The sequence below is a fragment of the Apus apus genome, chromosome 22, assembly GCF_020740795.1.
Source record: "Apus apus isolate bApuApu2 chromosome 22, bApuApu2.pri.cur, whole genome shotgun sequence".
Lineage (NCBI taxonomy): Eukaryota > Metazoa > Chordata > Aves > Apodiformes > Apodidae > Apus > Apus apus.
The window spans coordinates 5,244,546-5,262,768 of NC_067303.1; the positions used below are offsets into that span (position 1 = coordinate 5,244,546).

An 18,223-nucleotide genomic window follows, 5' to 3' on the forward strand; every position below is an offset into this window, starting at 1 on the left:
GGCCCGGGCAGTGCCCTGGCGTCCCGGGCGCTTTGCAGTCCAGGCAGCGGCTGGAGCCCCCCGTAAGCAGGGCTGTGGTGCCTCTTTGGCCGCTGCTTTGCACGCCCAGCTGCCTTTGCCCAGAGAGCTGGCCTCCCAGCCCCCCTGCAGGCCCGGCTGGCCCTCTGCGGAGCATCGCTGTGGTGAGCCAAGCAGGAGGAGGAGGGTTTGGTGGAGGTGGGGGGGGGGGTGCGGGGCGGCAGGGGTGGGGAAGGGGTGCGGCTGATGCCCAGGGGAGCTCCGTGTGGGGGTCTCGGGGTCTCTGTTTCCTTTGGGCATAGGAGCTGGTGCTTCTTGCGCCTCTAACTGCATCCTGTCCTCCTTCCTTGGCAGCAGCTGGCTCAGAAGAGGAAAGCAGAGTCATCGTGTGGAGCGTCGAGGCCAGAGCCAGCGAGAAGAGGAGCGGCGTTGGGCTGAAGAGGGGGCGCGAGAAAGGCGCTCTGGGCAAAGGCACCTCCCCGTCCCCAGGGCGACGGTCACGTAAGAGCCTGGCGGGCACCTTTGGGGTGCCCTGGCCGGCTTGGCGCTGGGCGACCTCCCTGTAAGCAGGGCTGGGTCTTTGCTGGTGTTGGCTTTTTGCCCTCTTGCTCCTTTGGCTGCCCGGAGAGAGTGGCAACCCTGTAAGGAGGGTGAGAGCCACTGTCTCCGCCCCTGAGGGGGAAAGGGAGCTCGCTGGACCCCGGGCCACCCTGTAAGCAGGGGAAGGCCCTTTGCCCAGCCCTGTCCTCCTGCCCCGCTGGCTTTGTGCCTGCTGGTGGCCTGGCCATTGTGACCCCTGGAGTCAGGCTGTGTCACAGCATTTTAAAAGCCCCTTGGCCAATTAAAAAGCCCCTGGGCATGTTGAGGTCCCCGTGGCTTCCATGCCTTCCCAGAGCCCTTTGCCCAGCCCCATCCTCCTGCCCCACTGGCTTTGTGCCTGCTGGTGGCCTGGCCACTGTGACCCCTGGATTCAGGGTGTGTCACAGCATCTAAAAAGCCCCTTGGCCATTTTAAAAGCGCCTTGGCCAATTAAAGAGCCCCTGGGCATGTTGAGGTCCCCGTGGCTTCCATGCCTTCCCAGAGCCCCTTGCCCAGCCCTGTCCTCCTGCCCCGCTGGCTTTGTGCCTGCTGGTGGCCTGGCCATTGTGACCCCTGGATTCAGGGTGTGTCACAGCAATTAAAAAGCCCCTTGGCCAATTAAAAAGCCCCTGGGCATGTTGAGGTCCCCGTGGCTTCCATGCCTTCCCAGAGCCCTTTTCCCAGCCCTGTCCTTCCGCCCCGCTGGCTTTGTGCCTGCTGGTGGCCTGGCCACTGTGACCCCTGGATTCAGGGTGTGTCACAGCAATTAAAAAGCCCCTTGGCCATTTTAAAAGCCCCTTGGCCAATTAAAAAGCCCCTGGGCATGTTGAGGTCCCCGTGGCTTCCATGCCTTCCCAGAGCCCTTTGCCCAGCCCTGTCCTCCTGCCCCGCTGGCTTTGTGCCTGCTGGTGGCCTGGCCACTGTGACCCCTGGATTCAGGGTGTGTCACAGTACCTGCCCCTTGGTCACTTGTCATGCCCCTTGGTGTGTTGAGGCCCCTGGGGCCTCCATGCCCCCCGTGGGGCAGGCCTGGGGCTTTCTTCTCCTGCTCGCTGGTAGGGGTGGCTCCTTTGCCATTGGCTGCACAGGCCTGGCTCTCTCTTCTGGGCACTTGTTTGTGTTTGTCCTTGTCTTTGTGGGTGTGAGTGCTGCAGCTTGTCCTTTAGGCCTCATGGCAGAGCAGTGTAGGGTAGCTTAGGCTGCCCAGCAGAGAGAGCCTGCCTGCGTGCCGTAGAAGGGGTTTTTTCCCTCAGTCTGCGAGCGGAGGGAGGGTCCTGGCTTGCCCCTTCTTTTGCAGGAGGCAGCGAAGCCGCCTGGGTCTGTGCCTGCGTGGCTGCCTGTCCTGCCGGCGAGCTGACAGCCCCGTAGTCGGGGCGTGTGTCACGAGCCCTGGAGCCCTCTGTCCCCCGGCCTTGACCTGTGAAGCTGCACGGCCTGGTGCTGAGTCTGGTTCCCGTTGCTGCGGGGGAAGGCCGAGCTCTCTGGCTCCCTGGGGGTTGACCCGCCTGTAAGCAGGCTCCGGGTCAGGGAGCCTTTGTGCTCCACAGGCAGCCTACGTGGGGTGACCGCCCCGCTAGCGGGGTGCGGGTCAGGGTGCCCCTGAAGCAGCGGAGAGAAGGAGCCTCCGTGGGCCTTTGGGACCAGGGCCGCCCTGTAAGTCAGGGCCCGGGCAGTGCCCTGGCGTCCCGGGCGCTTTGCAGTCCAGGCAGCGGCTGGAGCCCCCCGTAAGCAGGGCTGTGGTGCCTCTTTGGCCGCTGCTTTGCACGCCCAGCTGCCTTTGCCCAGAGAGCTGGCCTCCCAGCCCCCCTGCAGGCCCGGCTGGCCCTCTGCGGAGCATCGCTGTGGTGAGCCAAGCAGGAGGAGGAGGGTTTGGTGGAGGTGGGGGGGGGGTGCGGGGCGGCAGGGGTGGGGAAGGGGTGCGGCTGATGCCCAGGGGAGCTCCGTGTGGGGGTCTCGGGGTCTCTGTTTCCTTTGGGCATAGGAGCTGGTGCTTCTTGCGCCTCTAACTGCATCCTGTCCTCCTTCCTTGGCAGCAGCTGGCTCAGAAGAGGAAAGCAGAGTCATCGTGTGGAGCGTCGAGGCCAGAGCCAGCGAGAAGAGGAGCGGCGTTGGGCTGAAGAGGGGGCGCGAGAAAGGCGCTCTGGGCAAAGGCACCTCCCCGTCCCCAGGGCGACGGTCACGTAAGAGCCTGGCGGGCACCTTTGGGGTGCCCTGGCCGGCTTGGCGCTGGGCGACCTCCCTGTAAGCAGGGCTGGGTCTTTGCTGGTGTTGGCTTTTTGCCCTCTTGCTCCTTTGGCTGCCCGGAGAGAGTGGCAACCCTGCAAGGAGGGTGAGAGCCACTGTCTCCGCCCCTGAGGGGGAAAGGGAGCTCGCTGGACCCCGGGCCACCCTGTAAGCAGGGGAAGGCCCTTTGCCCAGCCCTGTCCTCCTGCCCCGCTGGCTTTGTGCCTGCTGGTGGCCTGGCCATTGTGACCCCTGGAGTCAGGGTGTGTCACAGCATTTTAAAAGCCCCTTGGCCAATTAAAAAGCCCCTGGGCATGTTGAGGTCCCTGTGGCTTCCATGCCTTCCCAGAGCCCTTTTCCCAGCCCTGTCCTCCTGCCCCGCTGGCTTTGTGCCTGCTGGTGGCCTGGCCATTGTGACCCCTGGAGTCAGGGTGTTTCACAGCATTTTAAAAGCCCCTTGGCCAATTAAAAAGCCCCTGGGCATGTTGAGGTCTCTGTGGCTTCCATGCCTTCCCAGAGCCCCTTGCCCAGCCCCATCCTCCTGCCCCACTGGCTTTGTGCCTGCTGGTGGCCTGGCCACTGTGACCCCTGGATTCAGGGTGTGTCACAGCATTTAAAAAGCCCCTTGGCCATTTTAAAAGCGCCTTGGCCAATTAAAGAGCCCCTGGGCATGTTGAGGTCCCCGTGGCTTCCATGCCTTCCCAGAGCCCTTTGCCCAGCCCTGTCCTCTTGCCCCGCTGGCTTTGTGCCTGCTGGTGGCCTGGCCATTGTGACCCCTGGATTCAGGGTGTGTCACAGCAATTAAAAAGCCCCTTGGCCAATTAAAAAGCCCCTGGGCATGTTGAGGTCCCCGTGGCTTCCATGCCTTCCCAGAGCCCTTTGCCCAGCCCTGTCCTCCTGCCCCGCTGGCTTTGTGCCTGCTGGTGGCCTGGCCACTGTGACCCCTGGATTCAGGGTGTGTCACAGCAATTAAAAAGCCCCTTGGCCAATTAAAGAGCCCCTGGGCATGTTGAGGTCCCCGTGGCTTCCATGCCTTCCCAGAGCCCTTTTCCCAGCCCTGTCCTCCTGCCCCGCTGGCTTTGTGCCTGCTGGTGGCCTGGCCATTGTGACCCCTGGATTCAGGGTGTGTCACAGCATTTTAAAAGCCCCTTGGCCTTTTTAAAAGCCCATTTGGCCAATTAAAGAGCCCCTGGGCATGTTGAGGTCCCCGTGGCTTCCATGCCTTCCCAGAGCCCTTTGCCCAGCCCTGTCCTCCTGCCCCGCTGGCTTTGTGCCTGCTGGTGGCCTGGCCACTGTGACCCCTGGAGTCAGGGTGTGTCACAGCAATTAAAAAGCCCCTTGGCCATTTTAAAAGCGCCTTGGCCAATTAAAGAGCCCCTGGGCATTTTGAGGTCCCCGTGGCTTCCATGCCTTCCCAGAGCCCCTTGCCCAGCCCCATCCTCCTGCCCCGCTGGCTTTGTGCCTGCTGGTGGCCTGGCCACTGTGACCCCTGGATTCAGGGTGTGTCACAGTACCTGCCCCTTGGTCACTTGTCATGCCCCTTGGTGTGTTGAGGCCCCTGGGGCCTCCATGCCCCCCGTGGGGCAGGCCTGGGGCTTTCTTCTCCTGCTCGCTGGTAGGGGTGGCTCCTTTGCCATTGGCTGCACAGGCCTGGCTCTCTCTTCTGGGCACTTGTTTGTGTTTGTCCTTGTCTTTGTGGGTGTGAGTGCTGCAGCTTGTCCTTTAGGCCTCATGGCAGAGCAGTGTAGGGTAGCTTAGGCTGCCCAGCAGAGAGAGCCTGCCTGCGTGCCGTAGAAGGGGTTTTTTCCCTCAGTCTGCGAGTGGAGGGAGGGTCCTGGCTTGCCCCTTCTTTTGCAGGAGGCAACTAAGCCTCGATTGGACTCTAGCGTTCTTCAAACTTTTGTCCATCCCCTCTAGGAACAGCATGTTTGACTTCCTTTTTTGTCATTCTTTACTCTTGCCTGTTTAATAAAAGCCTTTTTCAAACTTGGTGTTCTAGCAGTTTTTATACTTGTCTTTTCTGTTACATGATTAATCTTGTGCTATACCAGTTTGTTTTTTTAAAAATGTTTACCATCCCTGTTGTCTATTGCTATTCCATGGGTTATGTTTTTGACCTGAGATCTTCCAGCTGTCACTCAAGGTGCCCTGATGTGGTGTATAGGTAGGTAATGTTGCTTTATGCTTGGTGTGGCAGAGCTCTGGGACCACTCTTTCATGTCCAGAGGTGCTCCAGTTCCTGCATCCCTTCTCCCTCACCCCTCTTCCCTGGAAATGGGACTCCCTTGTGTAGCAATCCCACTGTAATAGAGTGTTTACTTGGACAGTGCTACACATTAATCCTTTTCAAAATTAAAGGAGCATGGTCTTGCTGCCCTTGGGCTTATCTATGTGTTTTATTTTCCAATTTTTCTAAGTAATTTTGGAAGCCTCGAGTCACAAAAATAGAGCGGATCAGGGAGCAGTGAAGCCTTGGGGTGTTTGAGGGGCTGCATCCAGGTGCTGGAGCTTTTTGGGGTCTCAAGAGGCTGCTTAATGCCCTGGAAAGCAGGTGAGGGTCTGCCACTGAATGCTACAGCCTCCTTTGAGCTGCTTTCATCACCCGCGAATACCAAGTTGTTTATTTAACACAGAGAGGATGTTGGTAGGTTGTTGGAAGCAATGCACAGCTTAATGAGCCATGTAAATTATTTTCAAAGAATAGGAGAGTCCGCTAATTGTAATGAATTGCTGTTTGGCCAGATCCCAAACCACGCTAGCAATAACTGCTTTCACCAGTGGTCTGGAGCTTCTGCACATGCTCAAGCTCTCCCAGGCCCTGTGGAGAGATTTCTTCCAGTAAATGCTGTTCACTTTTTGCATGAAAGGGTTTTTCCTGCTTTATCTCTAGTAAGGCTGCTTGTTTCTGCCATTTTTCAGCTCTTGGTAGCAGAGAAAAGTGCCTCAGAGCAGTTATGCTTGTCCCAGCATCTGGACGAGTTCAAAGTTCTCCTTGGAATTAGTTTTCTAATTTTCAGGTTATTAACACCCTTGTGCAAATCAGGTTTCTGCTAAATCTCCAGCTCAACCTCTTCAAAAACTGCTTGTTATTGGTAACTTGGTTCCAGAGCCTTGAGTTCTGGCTGGATGCTTGTAACCTAGTGAGATTCCATGACTATGTTCAACCTTTACTCCAGCCCTGTTCTTTTCTAGGTGACTGGGCAATTCCTTCATGGCAATAATCAAGATTATTTTTTTTTTCTTTCCCTTTATTTTTTAACTTTTACCCATGTATTTGGGTTTCTCTTTATGAGAGGTTTTTTGGCTGTGCTGTCTTTGTCAACACTGTCTCTTAGAGACCAGCATTTCAAATCAGAGGGTGGGCCTGGACAAAACAAAACAAAAAAGGCAAGAATTTCTTCAGGTTGTATTTTTCTGTGATAAAAATGGATGCACAGAGTCATCAAGTGACACTTCCTGTACCTGAAGGAGACTTCAGCACTTTTGGGGCTGGGCGCCTTTAGATTTCCGAGGTCTGGCTCAAGCCCCCAGAAACACCAAGTTCTCCAGCCTCCCACACAGGGGCAGTGAGTGAAAAAACTGCTTGGGAAGTGCTTGAAAATCCGTCTCTGCTCCCAAGGATTTATTGTTGTGGACTGAAAGGAACTGAGTGAGTAAGGCCTGCTCCCCTCTGGTGGTGTGGTGGGAGGGATGCGGGATGTTCAGCTGGATGCTGGGAAGGATGATGCAGAGAGCAGGGCTGGCTGGTGCCTCTGGCAGCAGCCACGTTCAGGCTCTGGGCAGGCAGTGCTGTCTCCCCCTAGGTCCCAGTGATCCCGAGTCCGTGTGGCAGGAATGCTGGGGAAGGCAGGGAGCAGGGGGAAGCCCTTCCTCGCTCAGCCCTGGTACACGCTCCCATTGTCCCTGCTAACAATGGGGGAGATGAGAGCGCTGGAGCCGATGACACAAGCTCAAGTGCAGGCAGCAGCTGGCTGTGAATTCCACACTGTGTGTGCTGTGGGACAGCCGCCTGCCCTTCCAGCACTGCACGGGGACAGCCCAGCCTGGGCAGCAAATCTACCTGCTTTTCTTTAACCCACTTCTTTCCAGAGTGAGGAGCTTCCTGGCTGGCTTGGAGCCCTGGGGGACCCTGCAGGCAGCTGCTTCCAGTGGCTCTTCACTGCAACTATCCATGGGACCTGTGTGGTGAGAGTTAACCATCCCAGCCTGACAGCTTCTTCATAAATAAGGAATGCTAATAAACAGTTTCCATTCCTTAAGGCCCAGCAAGTAGGAGGAGAAAACTGAGGGAAGCTATTTCCATGTTCTGTAGCTTGCATTATTCATTTCTCCTGAGATGCAGAGGAGAAAGCCAGGCTGGGGCTGGGGAGCAGCAGCAGTGCTTTGCTCTACACCCCTCTATCTTTCCAGCACCTTCCTAGGAAGCTCCTAGGGGTTTCTGCTTTCCCATACTGGCAAATTTCCCCAAAACCAAGGGGCTGAAGTTGCTCTGGTAATCAGCTGTCTGTCTGGGGCTTCTAATGCTGCACAGCCTGGCATCAGCCCCCATAGGTACTTCCTTTGATTGCCACCTTAAGGGAGGGGCAGGGGGCATGTCACAGGGTAAAGTGTTCAGCAGGTGCAGGAGGAGGCATCTTTTCCTGGTTCAAACTCTCTGGCCGTGTTAACTCCCACATGAAGAGTCCATGGGAGGTAGCACCCCTGCTAAGAGGCTGAAAGCATGGGCCTGGTGGGCCTCTCTGCCTAGGTAAAGGTTACCAAGGAGGAGCCCTGCAGCCCAGCCACCCTGCTGAGGCTGATGTGGCTGCTTGAAGCACAGCAGAGCCCAGGCCAGAGCTGCAGCAGAAGCCCTGCCTGCCCCTGTTTTCTGTGGCTGTGTGCAGGAGGGAGGGGAGCAGAGTCTCCTCCACCCCTGCTCTGTGCAGCAGTGCCACAAAGCCCAGGGGCTTCATATCTGGGCCACGCTACATATAGCATCCATGGGGCCTTGCTGGGCTCCCAGGGGCCAGTCTGTCTCCAATCAAGGGCAAAGCTCCTCTGCAGCCTCCCTTTCTTGTTTCTCCAAGATGGGGTAGGAAGGGTTTGGCTGACAGCAGGAATCCTTTGCAGCTCTCATGCCAGCTGGAGCTCTGGGGCCTGGCCAGCCTGCCAGGGGATGTGTGGGGGCAGGCACAGCTCTGTCAGGCAGGTGAGTGTTTCTATCAGTCAAGCCCAGAGCTGTGATCTTTGCCAGAGCTGCCAGATCAATAACGTGGATTCTCGGATGTCATCCCTCACTCCTCCATTCTGTAACTCCCAGCTCTAATGGCTTTGGAGGGGAATGTCAGGGGTCTCTCCTCTGGAGCATAGTTCTCAGGTCCTGGTAGCTGGGGACCTCATGTCTCCCCTCCCCAACAATTAGCAGGGGCGAGCAAATGTTGCTAGTAGGGACCAGCTGCTCTGTGGGCATCTTGCTGTCATGTTTTGAGCAGGACCCAGAGTGTTCTGCTGGGTGGTGGTCAACGAGCATGGGGGAGACAGAGGGACACTGCTTCCCCTGTTTGGGGGTAGGATGACAGCACGGGAGAGATGTTTTTCCTCTCAGGAAGGAGGTGCACCTCCCATTCTCCTCGAAGAAGGGCATCCCCTGCAGCAGGATGTCCTTGGGGCAAGGCCAGGTTTCAATTGCTGCAGCAGCACCAGACACCCAAGTCATGGTCCCTCTGCTCCCAGCCTGACTCCTGCAGCTACTGGGTACAGTCCTTGAGGTACTAGGAGCAGCGATGCCACTGACACACTCCAGCAGAGCAAGAAGGGTTCTCCACATACCCTGAATGTCTTTCCAGACAGGAGCAGTTTGTGTCCTGCCTCTGCCTGCTTGTCTGTCTGTCTGTCCTGCTGCATCGACCCACACCTGCTGGTATCTGCACTGTCTGTTCAGCTGCCTCCTGTTTGTGTTTGGCTGTCTGATCCTCTGCCTGACACCTGCCACTGCAAATGTTGCCCTCCTCTCCATTTTTGTCTGTCATTATTAGGTTTTGCTCCTCCCCACCCATGTCTTCTCCTTTGGCCACTACCTGGAGGCCTCTGCATTAGGTGCAACTCAGGGACTGCTTTTCTCTGGTTTGTGGAAGGCAGCCAGACTGAACTCTGCAGTGGAGGAACTATCCAGGCTGGAGAACCTCTGCAAGGAGCCTTCTGCAAATACCTAGGCAGGCTGCTCACTGCCAGCACTGCCTAGAAACTGCACAATCACTCCTGCCTCCACAGCACCACTGGCCCAGATTTTAAAGGGAGCTGGAATCTCTTGCAATGGGACTTGGGCAACAGCACACCTCCAAAAGCCAATCCCTCCAGCTGGAATTCCCTGGTTGCCTATACTTGCGTAGCTGGGGGTGAGGGTGGGGATGGGGAGGAGGGACAGCTTAAGGAGATGTGGGACTGGATGTCACAGGAACCCATGTGTCTGCACACGTGTGTGTGCTCATGGGTACGTGTGCTCCTCCATCCCAGCTGGGCTTGGATGCAGACCCCGTGCTTGTGTTTTTTGCACCCTGACAACAGCCTAGGTCCCTTCCACACCCCCCTGCCACAGCAGAGAGGGTCAGGTCTTTGCCCCTTCATGGCTGCAAACACCCTGGGCATCACAGCCCCCCTGGGTGTCCGGCCCTGTTGGAGGCAGCACACCCAGAGCCCATGCTGTGAGCAAAGAGCCAGAGCTAAGATTCTGTAGGATTAGCAAAACTCTGCTGCACAGCCAGCTTGCAAAACCTCAGCACTCGAATGTCACCTGGGATCAGGTTCTGCTGGAGCAGAATCTGACTTTTCATATCAACTTTCACCGTGCCAGCCCTTTTTGCAGAGCCCAGCCAAGGGGTGTGGGAGGAGGGGACCAAGCCCTTGTTTGTGTCCTCACTGCCACCAGTCCTGGGCTTCAAGCTTAAGGCCCATGGCCAATGGTATTGCAGACAGAGCTGCCATTCCTGCTGCCATTTCCCACCAGGAGGAGACCTGTGTTGCTTGGGCCTTTGGTGACATGGGGCAGGCTGGCCTCGTTGGGCACCTGAGCATTACAAATTTCAGGAGGGAGAATACCTACCTCCTCCGTCCCTCCTCAGCAAAGCCCAAGCCAAGCTGCTCTTCCCACTTCTGATGAACCCACCTTTCTGAGCAAAACAACTCCTACTTGGTGGGGGAAGCGTAGGGGGTTGGCAGCACTTCTGCACAGTCTGATGTTCTCATGGGAACAGGGATTTGCCCCGTCCCTGGAAGTGTCCAAGGGCAGGTTGGATGGGGCTCTGAGCAACCTGGGTTGGTGGGAGGTGACCCTGCCCATGCAGGGGGATTTGGAACTAGATGATCTTTCAGGTCCCTTCCAACCCAAACCCTTCTATGATTCTATCATCTCTTGCCCTTTCCCGTTTGCAGAAAGAGGGGAAAAGGACCAGAGTGGAAAGGGGGCCAAACAGGACCCTCCACACCACGTGAGTCAGGCTAGGTACCCCCTTTGCCCCCCACCCACGGGGCTGCTTTCCTCCCCGGGTCCCCACACGCCGCCCCCGCTCCGGGCTTGGACCGAGCCCCCCGGAGGGGCCTTGACGACGACATCCTGGGGCGGGGGCAGCCCCGCAGAGGCAGGTCCCCCGTTTCCCCCCCGCCCCACGCCGCAGGGCCGGGGGCCGACCCTCCGTGACGCCGCCCGGCACTGATTTGCTGGGGCCGCCCGCCCGTCCCTTCCCAAACTGCGGGAGCTCCGCACCGCCCACAGCCCCGCCGGGCAGCACCGGACAGCGCCGACAGCCCCGCGGCGGCAGCGGGCAGCACCGGACAGCGCCGGGAAGGTACGTACCGACCTGTCGGGAACCCCCGCTACGGGCAACCTCCCTCCCCGGGCAACCCCGGGCTCCTGGCAGACCCCCCGCCTCACCAGTCCCCCGACCCGGTAGCCCCTCCGAGGGCAGCCCCGCTCTGCGCTGCCCCGCTCCCGCAGCCCCTGCTCCCACAGCCCCCACTCCCGCAGCCCCCACTCCCGCAGCCCCCACTCCCGCAGCTCCCACTCCCGCTGCCCCCATCCAGCAGCCCCCATCCAGCAGCCCCCACTCCCGCAGCCCCCACTCCCTCAGCTCCCACTCCCGCAGCCCCCACTCCCGCAGCTCCCACTCCCGCAGCTCCCATCCCGCAGCCCCCACTCCCGCAGCCCCCACTCCCGCAGCCCCCACTCCCGCAGCCCCCACTCCCACAGCCCCCACTCCCTCAGCTCCAGCTCCCGCAGCCCCCACTCCCACAGCCCCCACTCCCGCAGCCCCCACTCCCGCAGCTCCCACTCCCGCAGCCCCCGCTCTCGCAGCCCCCATCCAGCAGCCCCCTCCTCCATAGCCCCCCGCCCCGGCAGCGCCTCTGCGGGCAGCCCCTCTCCGCTCTGTCCCGCTCCCCGCTGCGGGCTCTTCCGACCGGGCGGCCCCGGGGTTTGGCGGCGAGACCCCACAGGCTGCTCCCCCCGCCCCTAGAGAAGGGGCATGGGGGGCTGGGAGGGGGGCAGATCGCTGGGGGCCGCCGACGGGAGAGCGCGGGGAGGAGGGTCCGCAGCCCCCGGGTGGGGCGGGGGAGCCTTTTGCCCCTGGAGGGTCGGGAGGATGCTCTGCCCGCCCCCGGCCGCGGAGGAGAGGCTGCTTCTGGGGGGTTGCGGTCACCGAGAGAGATGTTCCCGTATTTTTTTTTTTGTCGTTGATCCCGGTTTCTTCCTCCCTACACCCCCCTCCCCCGCCCCCCTCCACTTCCCCGAGGATCGGGACTGCGGCATTCCTCCCCGGGCACGCCTGTGCGCGGGCACGCCTGTGCGCGCGCACGCTGCTGCCAGCCTCGCCCTGTGCCTCCGCTCCCTGCAAGGGGGGCAGCGGGACCCCCGACCCCTCCTGCCCCTCGCAGGGCCCGGGCAGAGGTGCTGCCAGCCTGGCTCTTCCCTGCACACCCGCAGGAACCCCCCGCCCCCGTTCTGCTGGCAGGCACCCCCGAGCACAGGCAGGCTCCTGTCCTGGGGCTCTGGTTTTCCCTCAGCCCATCAGTCTGGCTCTCTGCTCCCCTGCTGCCAGCCCACCTCCACCACCCCCACTGCCTGTTGGTCACGCTGGTGGGCACAGAGGGACCGCCTGAGCTGGTGGCAGAGACCACACCGGAAAGCTCTGCTCTGCAAGGGCTGGAGCTGCTCTGATGATATCATCTCTTTGAGTTCTGTCCCTACACAAAGCCCCCGGGATCATGCAGGAGCAAAAGTTACCTGGTTATGTCTGCTCCTGACACCACTCTCAGGAGGAAAACAGGAGTATAAGGGATCCAAGGACTTATGAAACCATATCTGAATGCATATATATGGAAACCCCCCTTTCTGGGAGCTTTTTTTGCACTGTTTTTTTTGGAGGAAACCCTGGCTATTACCTAGATAATGTCCCAGGACATTCAAAAAGGAGTGAGTTGAAGCTAAGAAATGACCAAGAAAGGAACAGGGTCCAGTTTCTAAGAACCCAGAGGAGATTCAGGTCATCTGCTCCATCATGCCTTTGCATTTGCAGCCTCTTGGTTCTGAAGACCAAACAGAAGGGAATTAATTCTTCCTCCTGTGTTCAGGGCCAGTGTTCAGGGTTGTGGACACAATAATCTTTTACAGCTTCAGAGTGAGCAAACGATTTTGGTATTTCCTCCTAGAATACTATATTAAAAAACCCAAAAAAATGCAAAGAAGAAAAAAACAGCTGGCTGTGCTGCAGGCAGTTCCCATCTTTTCCCTGGATGCTTTGCCATGCTCAAAGGCAGCAAACTGGGGGTCTGCTGTCCTCTCTGTCAGCCTGAAGTCCCACAGGGGTGGTAATTCACTCCCCCTCTTGGACCTGGCCCCGCATCTCCAGTCTGCAGGAGGGACTGCAGGGTGTTTGATGTGTCCTTCAGCCCTGGAGTCTGCTCTGCTGCTCCCCCCCTCCTCCCTCCATTCCGCATGTCTGCAGCTGGATTCCCCATGCGGTTGCTTGGCTGGGCTGCAAACCTTTAATTGATTTCTCTCGGCTGTCTCAGACTGTCAGCAGCTCTGGGGTTTGGTTGGCACATCCCTGGGTCCTCTATCCACCCAGACCAGGAGGCAGCCTGAAGGGAGAGGGACACAGGGACCCTGAGGGTAGACTTTGCCACCCCAAAACCCTTCCACCTGGCGGCTGAGCAGGCTCAGCTCCTGGAGAAGGAGTCTTGGCTCCCTGTCCAGCTGCTGTGTCCCTCCTTCTTGCTGCTCTTGGCCCCTTTCCCTCACTGCATCACAATGAGTCATCTTTGCTGAGCTCACCCGCTGGAGCTGCAGGGGGGCTGGCAGCCTGGGCACCCACCGGTGCCAAGGGAGGGTCCCTCACCTGGCAGCACATCCCGTGAGCTGCAGCCCTCTGGACATGATGAGCAGGAAGCGGGGGTGATTTTTCCTGCCTGTCCCTTGACTGGGCACCCAGCCTGGGCATGGGACAGGAGGGGAAGGCAGCACATGCAGGCCTCACTGCAGGCAGCTGCAGGTCTGTGCCAGGCTCATTTTATGTCTGCTGAGGGGAATCCAGACAGGGAAAAGGGATCCATGGCTGGCATTGCCTGGGGATACAGAAAGGTGACACTGGCTGGACACACAGTGCCTGATTCCCTGGCTCACTTCCTGTGCAGTGGTTCAGACATCATGATGAGGAGCAGGCAGAGGAGAAGAGGCAGCCTGCCCACCTGTGTGCCTGTGTCTGCACCACCACAGCTGAGTGCCAGGGCTCTGCTCTGACTGACCACCTCTCTTTCTCCCTGCCCAGGCTCCCCTCTCAGTGACAGTCACAGCTGGACACCTCAGCATAGAGATGAACCCCACTGTGGGCATCGCTGTCATCCTGACAGGTACAGCCAGCAGATGCACATCCCCTCCCTCCCCTCCCAGCCCAGAGCAGCCAGGCAAGGGCCAGGAGGCTGCATGGACCTCCTCAGTGCTCCCTGTTCCCTGTCCAACCCCTGCTTGCCTCTCCCAGTCCTCCAGGCTGCCCACTGCCAGATGATCAAGGACCTGAGTGCCTGCTTGCTGGGCCAGAGCCTGCGGGTGGACTGCCGTTATGACAACAAAACCAGCAACCCCCTGACCTACGAGTTCAGCATCACCAAGGACAACAGGAAGCACGTCATCTACAGCACCATCAGCGTCTCCGAGAACGCCTACCGGCACCGAGCCAACAGCACCATGCACAAGAACCTGGTGTGCCTCTACCTGCAGGGCTTCACCACCAGTGATGAGGGTGTCTACACCTGCGAGCTGAAGGCCACCAACGACTACACCGGCAACCAGATAAAGAACATCACTGTCATCAAAGGTGAGATGGGTGGTGGTGCTTGGTCTCAATCCTTCCTTCCCTTTGGTAGGGGCAGCAGAGGAAAACACAACCCCTTGGTGGTGTCCCCAAACCCTCCTTGAGCCCCGTCAAGGTTTCCCAACCCTTACCTGCCCTTTCCTACTGCAAGCAGAGCAGTCAGCCCCACAGGTGCCCTCACTCTGCCCCATCACCCCTGCCTCTCTTGGTCCCCACTTTGGGTGCATTTCCCAGGTGTCCCCCCATAGGTGATGCTTCATAGTCAGTCCCAGCAGAGAGGTCAAGCCTGTTGGTGAAGGACTGAAGAAGTATGTGGTCCAGAATGGAAGCAGAGTGGGGATTTTCCACACTTGGGTCCTACAGGAGCAGCCCTCCAGTGGCAGAGCCCATTGTCTTACCTGGTGTCACCTTAGTGAGGCACGGGCAAGGTTCTCTTTCCCAGGATCCCTGTGCCCACGAAGCTTTGCCACAACATGGGGACAAGGTGGGAGGGGAAAGAGTCAAGGGGCCAGGATGGGTTTTGCTGCACTTCTGGGGCAGAGAAAAGGCAAGAAGCTGAGTCCCTGTACCCTTCACAACACCTGACCCCTCCTCCCGAGGGATTACATTGCTGCTCTTCCCTCCCTCCCCATTCCCTGTCCCCACAGACAAACTGGAGAAATGCGCCGGCTTCAGCCTCTTGATCCAGAACACCTCGTGGCTCCTGCTGCTCCTCCTTTCCCTGCCTCTCCTGCAAGCCGTGGACTTCGTGTCCCTGTGAAGAGCAAAGCACACACGCACACACACACGCGCGCACACACACACACGCACGCACACACCGAGTACCCCAGCGAACCCGCCTCCCCCGCCGGAACGCAGCCCTTGGAAAGAGAAGCTGATCCATTTGGAAGAAGTGAAACCTCTCTGTGTTATCTCTATATAGCCGTATATCTAACGCTAACCGCCCCTCCCCAGCCCAGACCCACCCCCTCACGCACCCCAGCCCCGCTCCAAGCACGGGGGCGCCGCTGGGCAGCACCGCTCCCCCCACCGCACCTCCCCGCTCGCCAGGCTGGCTGGTTTGCTCATACTGGGAGCACTGGAGCCTCACCACACCTCCCCTCCTCCCTCCCTCCCTTGCCCACTTCTCCCATCCCTTTAATTTTGGGGGGTTTGCCTGTTCTCGAGTGGGGAAGACAGCTGGATTGGCAGGTAAGAGAGGGAGGTGGTGTGAGAGCGTGGGGAGGGGTCTCCTTGCTGGGTGCTGTGCCCGCAGCCCCTGGAGGAGACGCGGCTGCCAGAGTCCCCAGCCCGCCCTGCTGGCCAGCCAGATGACTTACTGATTTCTCAGTCTGCTCCTCTTGCCCTGAGTCACCCCGAGCTGCCACACTCAGGAGCACGGGCTCAGGGCAAGTAGGGAAGAAAGGCAGCAGGGGTGGTGTGGGATGATGCTGGACCCGGCCAGGTTGGGAGGAGAGAGTGGAGCAGGTCTAGGAGACACCTGTCAAATGTCCCTGCCTCCTTCAGGCTCTTTTGCAGCCCCAGGACAGGGAGCTCCTTGCAGAGGTGCTTTGGCAATGAGTTTTTTCCTAATCTCTTTGGTTTGTTGTTTGTTTTTTTTATTTTACAGCTGAGCTGGAAGTGGGGCCTCCTCCAGACACTGTCTGGGTACCTTTGGGTTGCCTGAGCCAGAGACACCACTTGCTGTCCCCAGGGACCAGCCCTTAGCTGTGACGAGAGAATTGCTGCCAGCACCCGCTGGCAGTGCAGGCAGAGCCTCTCTGAGCTGACCACAGCCCTGCCTTCACCCCTGCTCCCCTCCTTCAGGACCCCGGAGCTGGATCCAGGCAGGCTGGGAGGGAGGGAGCTTCCCAGTGGGAGTGTGATCCCAAGGTCTCTGCAGGGATCTGTTGAGGAAACATCTGGGAGCCTTGATCCTTCCTCATGGCACACATCCCCCTGCCTGGCCCTGGCTGGGCTCAGCAGCCTTCCCTCAGGGCAGTCTTCCATCAGTCCCACCATGGTGCTGGGAGAAGCCCGTGTGCCCCCTCCTTTCTCCCTCCTCATTTCCCCATCCCCACTTAAGAGCAGAAGAGGATCTAAGTGCAGCCCAGCCCTTGGTCTCTGCCTCAGTAAGTCCAGGACCTCCCCAGGGTTCAACAAGAGCTGGGAGAGGGATGCTGAGCACAGCCCCACACCCACCACCCCTGGCCTTGCCTGATACCCCACAGAACCCCAGGGGAGAGCAGGAGAAGATGCAGGCAGGAGCATCCACACCCACGAGGTGAACCCCAACCATTCTGAGCACCCTCTGCAGCCTGGGCTGTACCCAGGGGCTGAGAGCCCCTCACAGCAGCTGCTCCCCTCTCCTTGCCCTCCTTCTCCAGGCACCACCAGCTGCCTCCTGCTCCCGTGCCCCTTCCCTGCCTGCTTGCTTGCTGTCTAGTGCTGCTGAGCCCGCATCTAAGCTGAGGTCTGGCTGCTCCCTGGGCTTGCTGGTGAGCACTGGGGCAGGTGCAGAGCCCAGCAGGCAGAGCACAGATACGTCTCCAAGTCTCATTTATTTTTGTTTTATTCTATTTTGGGGGGGGGTGAACATTTGTAGTTGTTTCCACAGCTTGTCGTATAAACCCAGATTCTGTTAAGGGGGACAAAAGGAAAACAACAAAAAAAAGGGAAAAAAGCAAAAAAAAAAAAAGCAACAACAACGACGAAAAAAGGCAACGACAACAACAAAACTCTATCCTCCAGGAGTGTTCCTCTGTCTGCACAATAAAACCCTAGGTTGTGTGTTGGAGCCATGGCCACCCGTGTGTGCGGCGGTGGGGTTGGGGGGCCGTGGTGGGGGTGGGCTGCAGTGAGGGGGGGGTGGGCAGGAACAGCCCCCTGGCTGTGGGGGTCACACTTCCCAGGCAGCCCCTGCTGTGCCTTCCCAAGGTCTCCAGCAGCTCCAAGCCCTGTGGAGTGAATCAGGCAGGGGCCAGACTTGCCTTTTGCCCAGGGAGGGTGACCCCCGCTCCTGGAGCACAGACCCCTGCACCCAGGCCCTTTGTTCCCATCCCCACTGCTCCCCAAAGCCCCCCCACTCTCTTTGCCCCATTGTGAGCTCAGGGCCAGAGCTGCTGCCCACCATGTCAACAGGGGGGCAAAGCAAGGTAGGTACCAGCAGGCATCCTGAGGCTGGTCCTGGCCCAGCTACCCTCCAGGGAGGGAATCGCTGGGGTGGGAACAGGGCTGGGTGTGTTTCTGCCCCTGTGGCTGCCAGGAGCCCCCACATCCTCTGGAGCAGCTGGAGCAGCTCCCTGCCCAGGGCCAGGATGGCACCCTGGGCGCTGGAGACCACAGGGCACACCCTCAGGTTTGGGAGCAGGACTTGCCACCATCCCCTGACACCCTTGGTCACTCTCCCAGAGTGACACCCAGATGCGTCCCTTGCCTGGCCCTCCCTGTTTAAGGGCTGGAGCCAGGTAGGAGGGAGGAAAATGCCACTATAATTGCAACCCTCCTAATTACCCTTGGCAGGTGCTCGCTGAGTCACAGCCACCCAGGTGCCAGCGTCTCACCAGCCACGCCATGCTGGGCGGGTCAGGGTGGGTGCCCTGGTGTCCCCAAGGAGTCATGAGGGGTGGGTGGTCCTGTTCCTCCACCACCAGGCTGGCTGCCCCATGCCCACCTTTGCTGCAGGCTTAGGAAGCCCTAAGGCTTGTCCCACGGGGGGAAAAATACCCAGACCATCTCCTCCCCTTAGTGTTCTGCTGCAGACCTCACTGGCAGCCATGGGAACCCCCTCTTTCTGCCTCCCTGGCCCCCACACTGAGCTGTGTCCCACCCTGCTCCCTCTCTCAATCCCTCCATTTATTGCTTCCCTTCTGGACCTCCATCTCCCTCCCAAATCTCTCCCTTCCCCACACTTACCCTCGGTTATCCTTCTTCATTCCCACACCCTCCCCTTCCTCCGCAGCCTCCTCTTCCAGCACCCCCTTGCCACGGGCCACCAGCCCCCTTGGGTTCACGTCCCCTTTAAGCCTCCCTGAAGCTGGAATGCGAGAGGAGCATTTCGGCGCCCCGTGAGGTCAGATAAAGAC

General features: G+C 59.1%; 1 protein-coding gene and 1 long non-coding RNA gene across 2 annotated transcripts; one reads left to right on the forward strand and one right to left on the reverse strand.

Moving 5' to 3' along the window:
• Window positions 1-10,557: 10,557 nt before the first annotated feature.
• On the forward strand, window positions 10,558-16,935 carry THY1 (Thy-1 cell surface antigen). Its single transcript, XM_051638699.1, has 4 exons — window positions 10,558-10,640; window positions 13,617-13,698; window positions 13,827-14,162; window positions 14,807-16,935. The coding sequence occupies exons 2-4, from the start codon at window positions 13,662-13,664 to the stop codon at window positions 14,917-14,919; spliced, it is 486 nt and encodes a 161-aa protein (XP_051494659.1). The 5' UTR covers window positions 10,558-10,640; window positions 13,617-13,661; the 3' UTR covers window positions 14,920-16,935.
• On the reverse strand, window positions 16,693-18,162 carry LOC127393541 (uncharacterized). The gene is made up of 2 exons (XR_007891486.1): window positions 18,054-18,162; window positions 16,693-17,095 (listed from the first exon to the last, which is right to left on the reverse strand). It is a non-coding gene; the product is annotated as an uncharacterized LOC127393541 (long non-coding RNA).
• Window positions 18,163-18,223: the final 61 nt, after the last annotated feature.

Excerpts from the sequence above, each read along its gene's own strand:
- THY1 (XM_051638699.1), top strand. The coding sequence starts at position 13,662 with ATGAACCCCACTGTGGGCATCGCTGTCATCCTGACAG. Across the intron at positions 13,699-13,826 it reads CATCGCTGTCATCCTGACAG|TCCTCCAGGCTGCCCACTGC; the intron begins GTACAGCCAGCA and ends TGCCTCTCCCAG. Across the intron at positions 14,163-14,806 it reads GAACATCACTGTCATCAAAG|ACAAACTGGAGAAATGCGCC; the intron begins GTGAGATGGGTG and ends CTGTCCCCACAG.